This window comes from Eptatretus burgeri, chromosome 4 (genome assembly GCF_056783735.1).
Source record: "Eptatretus burgeri isolate ZD-2024b chromosome 4, Ebu_testis_v1, whole genome shotgun sequence".
Classification (NCBI taxonomy): Eukaryota; Metazoa; Chordata; class Myxini; order Myxiniformes; family Myxinidae; genus Eptatretus; species Eptatretus burgeri.
The window spans coordinates 11,285,049-11,290,529 of NC_140964.1; the positions used below are offsets into that span (position 1 = coordinate 11,285,049).

Below are 5,481 nucleotides of genomic sequence, written 5' to 3' on the forward strand. Positions count from 1 at the left end.
TAGAATTTGTTTTTCACTTGGAAGTTGTGGGTTACTCTGTGTAAATAAAGGTGAAAAAGTCTGATTTAATGCAATTTAATTCCAGGCTACAAGGTAACAAAAGGTGAATATTTTAAAGGGGGTGTGGACTTTCTCTTGGCACTGTATGTATATATTTATATATATATATATATATATATATATATATATATATATATATATATATATATATATATTTATTAGGAAAGGATTAGACACGTGTCGGTATTCTTGTAATATAATATATAACACTATACAATATATAACACTATACAGTACCACTATTTTTAACTTCACACAGTCATACATCAAACAGACTTTTATTTGGAGAATTTTGTTTATATTGTCAAATTCAAATTGAGCTAATCACTATTTGGAAGCCTTTTAATTTTTACAAACACAGCATGTACTGTGAACAATTGATGACAGTCCATCCTGTTAGTTTGAGACGTATCTCGTCATCATCAGTTCTGCCGATACAGTTTCTTGGCACGAGTTATGCTGGGTGGTTTTCCCTTGCCTTCATAGCAGTCAATCAGGGCAGGAATTTGTAATTTGTTCAGGGTGCTGGCGATAACTCGCCTACATTTCACGAAAAGAAACCACGGGATCTTTAGCGTCTACAAATGACTAGTGCTGGCAGACGGCTCTTCTGGCTCGATGTCCTTCCGACGGGCGACGCGCTCATTGTTGCTTCGCCCTACATGCGGAATACCAGGGTGACAGTTTATAGCCGAGTCGAGATGCAAACCGAGACTAGACAGCTCAAAGGTGACCACATGTACCTCCTGCTAGATCGCAGAGATTGTTATGCCACGTTGTTGAAAACGGTCTCGCACCGACCACATTCGTGTCTTTGTGACCACATTTGCTGTTTCAAATGTAATTGCACCCTTCGTCAGTCTGTGTGATTTTGAGATCTATTTACCAAGTTTGGCATATGAATGGAATTATCAACTATCTCAACCACCTGACTATCTGTGTGCAGGGTGGCAGAGATCTTGGAAGGCCGAGGGGCTGCGAAGGGTGGCCGCTATCAGGGCAAAGCCTCCAAGATGTGCCGGAGATCCCAGGCTGAAGCTCTCATTCGCACTTACCTTTCTGATTTCCCACCCTGTGAACAGTAACGGCACTGATTCGGCAACGGATGTCCCAGGTGGATGTATCCTTGCCCTGACTCAATTTTTTTTTTTTTTTTTTTTTTACATCTGGAAGCGATATACTGTATACTAAATAATTTATGTTTATAACATGTGGAGTTACTTAACTTCTGTGTGACCGTAAATATCCGCTCCTGGTCGGCTTGACATGATCGATAGTTTTCCCCGAGTGTTTTCACCTTTTTGAGTTAAGTTCTGTAGTCATAGCAACAAACCACAATTGGTCATAAATTTGATTTTCTCCACGATCTTCCGTGTTGTAATGGGAATTGTTCTTCACGAATAAAAAGAAAGATTTGTCTTCAGATAAAATCGTCGAATTTTTTTTTTTTTTTTTTGCTGATCAAAAAAAGGGTACGCACACAGCACACAAACCTCTGAGCTGTCTCACCTGGGTTTGAATCTCGACCCAGCTATAAACTGCCGTCCTGGTGTTTCACAGCACCAGATGTTTCACAGATAACATAGCTGGAGTCAAAGAAAAACTAGATTATATTTTCATGGTTTTGTTAAAATGATGGAAAATAATACATAGGATAATGACAAACATACGTTCTTGTACAAGTACTCCGAGAGATCTAAGCAAGTTCCTTAAAATCAATGGAATCTCCCATCATGAAGCTGGGTCTCCCTGTTGGCCTGTTACTCCCGCATCGCAAGACAGGTTGGTGGCCTGTCTGTCTTTTACCACCTCCTTTCTGCTCTTGCACCAGCTGCCGTGTCTGTGCTCTGCTGCCACCCCATCTCCCCAACCCCCCCCCCACCCTATTTCGACAGGGCACACATAATGCTCAACCACTTCTGGTGAAATTCCAAAAACCCAGGCTCACCGCTCACCTCCACTCATTTGTTCCTCTTTTCTCTTGCCTGTCAAACTACTGTAACTTCCTCAGTCTGGTCAATCTCCTTCTTCCCTTTCGGGCTTCAAAATGGCTGTTCACCAGCACCTCATGTTATCCTCCGTCCATAGTCATGATCTTTTCGATACCCTTCCCCTTGCTGTCATTCTTCCCCACTCCCGTATTCTTCCTTCAAGCGCCCCTCTACCCGACTGTCCGTGTGTCTCCCCCCACCCCCTCTTTACCATGTTACTTGTTTACGTATGCAAGCGTGGAATTTTTGAGCTGCACCTGTACTCCATGCACCAATCGCATCCCTTCCTTTTCTCCTCAGTTACTCCTATTTCCCCCCCCCCAAGATCCTGGGATTATCTCTACCCTCCATTCTCCTTTCTTCCTCCCTTCTCTTACTTGTCTCAGTTCCAATACTCTCAACACCCCCACCCACCGGTTCACATAATAAATAGCCCCAAAGACTTGAATCGCTGATTCCCCCTTAAAAATTCCCGACTACTCGACCCTCGCCACGTCAAAAATTCAGCCACATTCCAAAAATTTGGTTTGGAAAGGGCACGACTCATAATGCCACCGGCATGACATCATGACGGGTTCAACACCGGATGACACATCATGCTGTGTACGTTCAACAGATAAAAATTGTGGTTGGAAAAGAAAAATTGGATACGGCATTCGAAGTTGGTATTGTACAGTAAATCAATGAGTATTACGATGTTTTACTTTGTGCATCGTTTAAAACGGGAATATCACGCGACTGAACAAGACCGCCAGTTCCATCGAAAGATCGTAGCACCTTCTAAACGACCAAAGGTGTGTCGTGTATGCGATGGGTAGGACACTCATCAGTCTATACGATTTGTCGTTATGGTCCAACGCCGTGTCATCCTCATCATCATGGGATGATGAAGAAGAGAGGTTACCTGCATGGACCTAATGGTCTTTCCTTTAATTGCTTTGTGATTGCGAATGAGAAGTGCAGACGCCATGCTCTCGTGAAACATGTTGCCCTTTATTTGAGATATTCAGCTGACTACTCTGCCTGCTTTTGCTCATGGATGCTTGAAATCCCATTCCAGCCACAGGTAGCATCATCTGAGGCCAGACCCCAAGTCGTCACAGTCCAAGCGGGAGCGGACCGACGGTGCTTTCAGGAAGTGTTCACACCCCTCGACTTTTGTCACATTTTGTTGTGTTAAAGCCTGAATGTAAAATGGATTAAATTACAAAATTTTGTCACCGATCTACGCAAAATACCCCGTAATGATAAGAGGACGTTTTTGGAAATGTTTACAAATTAATTAAAAACGAAAAGATGGAATGTCTTGCGACAAGAAGTATTCAACCCCCTGAATCAATACTTCGTAGAAGTGACTTTGGCAGTGATTACAGCTTCAAGTCCTCTTGGGTATGTCTGTATCATCTTTGCACGTCTGGATTTGGGGATTTTCTCCCATTCTTCATTGCAGATTTATTTAAGCTCCGTCAAGTTTGATGGGGAGCGTCGGTGAACAGCAATCTTCAAATCTTCCCACAGATTCTCAATGGGATTCAAGTCTGGACCGCTCAAGGACTTTCACGTTGTTCTCAAGCCATTCCAGTGTTGCTTTGGCTGTTAGCTTGGGGTCATTGCCGTGTTTGAATGTAAATCTTTGTTGCATTCTCAGGTCTTTTACACTCTGAAGCAGGTTCTCCTCAAGGGTTTGCTTGTATTTGGCTCCATTTATTGTTCCCTCTATCCTTATAAGTCTCCTAATCCCTGTCACTGAAAAGCATCCACATAGCATGATGCGACCACCACCACACTTCACGGTAGGGTTGCTGTTCAATGGATGATGAGCTGTACTCGGTTTCTACCAGACGTCGCATTTTACATTCAGCCCAAAGAGTTCAATTTCCATCTCATCAGACCACAGAATATTTTCCCTCAAGCTCTCAGATTCCTTCATGTGCCTTTTTTTTTTTTTTACAAACTCCAGGTGTGCTGTCATGTGCCTTTTTCTCAGGAGTGGTTTCCATCTGGCCACTTTCCCGTAAAGTCGAGATTTGTGAAGTGCTGCAGAGATTGTTGGCCTTCCAGCAGGTTCTCCCATCTCAGCCAAGGAACTCTTGTTCTGTCAGTGGTCATTGGGTTCTTCGTCACCTCCCTGACCAAGGTCCTTCTTACCTGGTTGCTCAGTTTGGTCGGACGGCCAGTTCTAGGAAGAATCTAGGTAGTTCCATATTCTGTCCATTTCCTAATGATGGAGCTCACTGTTCTCTTGGGAACTTTCAACACTAGAAATTGTTTTATACTCTTCCCCAGATCTATGCCTCCTCATAATTCGATCTCGGAGTTCTACAGACAGTTTCTTGGACTTCAGGCAGGAGTTTCTGTTCTGACATGCGGTGTCAACTGTGGGACCTCATATAGAAAGATGTGTTTCTTTCTAAATCAGGTCCAATCAATTTAGTTGGCCACAGGTGGACGGACTCCAATCAAGTTGTGGAGACATCTCAAGGATTATCAAAGAGGTTGTATACTTATTGATGCAAGGCATTTCAGTTTTTCATTGTTAATTACTTTGTAAAAAAAATTCTAAAAACTTGTTTTCACTTTGTCATTCCGGGGTTTGTGTTTGTGTTGATCGGTGACGATTTTTTTTCATGTAATCCATTTTGAATTCAGCCTGTAATAACAAAATGTGAAAAAGTCGAGGGGTGTAAATCCTCTCTGAAGGCATTGTATGTATGTATGTATGTATGTATGTATGTATGTATGTATGTATGTACGTGATAGCCGGAGTAACGGCCACATCTGAAGGGCAGTGTATACGATGATGTAACGTCATGCGTACAGGGTCTCAGGTCATTAGTTTTTATTCCTTGGATATAGTTGTGTTTAAAAATAAAAGTTCGTTGACACATCTTGGATCAGTCTCTCTCTCTCTCTCTCTCTCGATCGAGTGCAGCTTGTGGCTGCTGGTTGCATCATTGGTTGGGACGTGACGATGCCGCTGATGCAGTGTCCCCCTTACCAGTACAGTGGTACTCATTTTTCCGACCTTGGAAGAATGACAGGCTGAGTCAACCTCCTGGTGTGTATTAATTCAGCAGCCAATGGGGCTTGAACTTAGGACCCTAGGATCCCAAGCCAACACCCTAACCACAAAGCCAACACCAGGCTTGTGTCTTGGATCAGTGTGAGTATCTCATTCAAAGACCAGAGGGCACTGAAGTTAGCAACCAGTAAACTGCCACCTCTCTCCACCACCACAACCACTACCACCTTCTCCTGCAACCAGCTTTCCTTCCCTGTACGATATGTCGATGGCTCAAAATATCCTCTTTTGAACAAAGGTCAAGGCTCATGGAAAAGCCGGCCAACAGAGGTCATCATACCAAGCTGGCTGAGATCCCAGAGCGTGCGGATTCAATTTCCTTTCTGAGTCCGACATCATTAAGGATTT

At 43.2% G+C, this 5,481-nt stretch overlaps 1 protein-coding gene across 3 annotated transcripts in view; it reads left to right on the forward strand.

Annotated features, from left to right (window-relative positions):
• Positions 1-4,920, forward strand: part of AARSD1 (alanyl-tRNA synthetase domain containing 1) — a 77,340-nt gene extending 72,420 nt beyond the window's left edge. For 2 of the 3 annotated variants that reach the window (XM_085876935.1, XM_085876937.1), the window contains exon 12: positions 1,007-1,490. In XM_085876935.1, the coding sequence (XP_085733061.1) occupies positions 1,007-1,145 (139 nt within the window). In that variant the 3' untranslated portion in view covers positions 1,146-1,490. Of the gene's footprint in view, positions 1-1,006; positions 1,491-3,061 lie in introns of those variants that run through there. The other variant, XM_085876936.1, reaches the window with a different exon arrangement.
• The last annotated feature ends 561 nt before the right edge of the window (positions 4,921-5,481 follow it).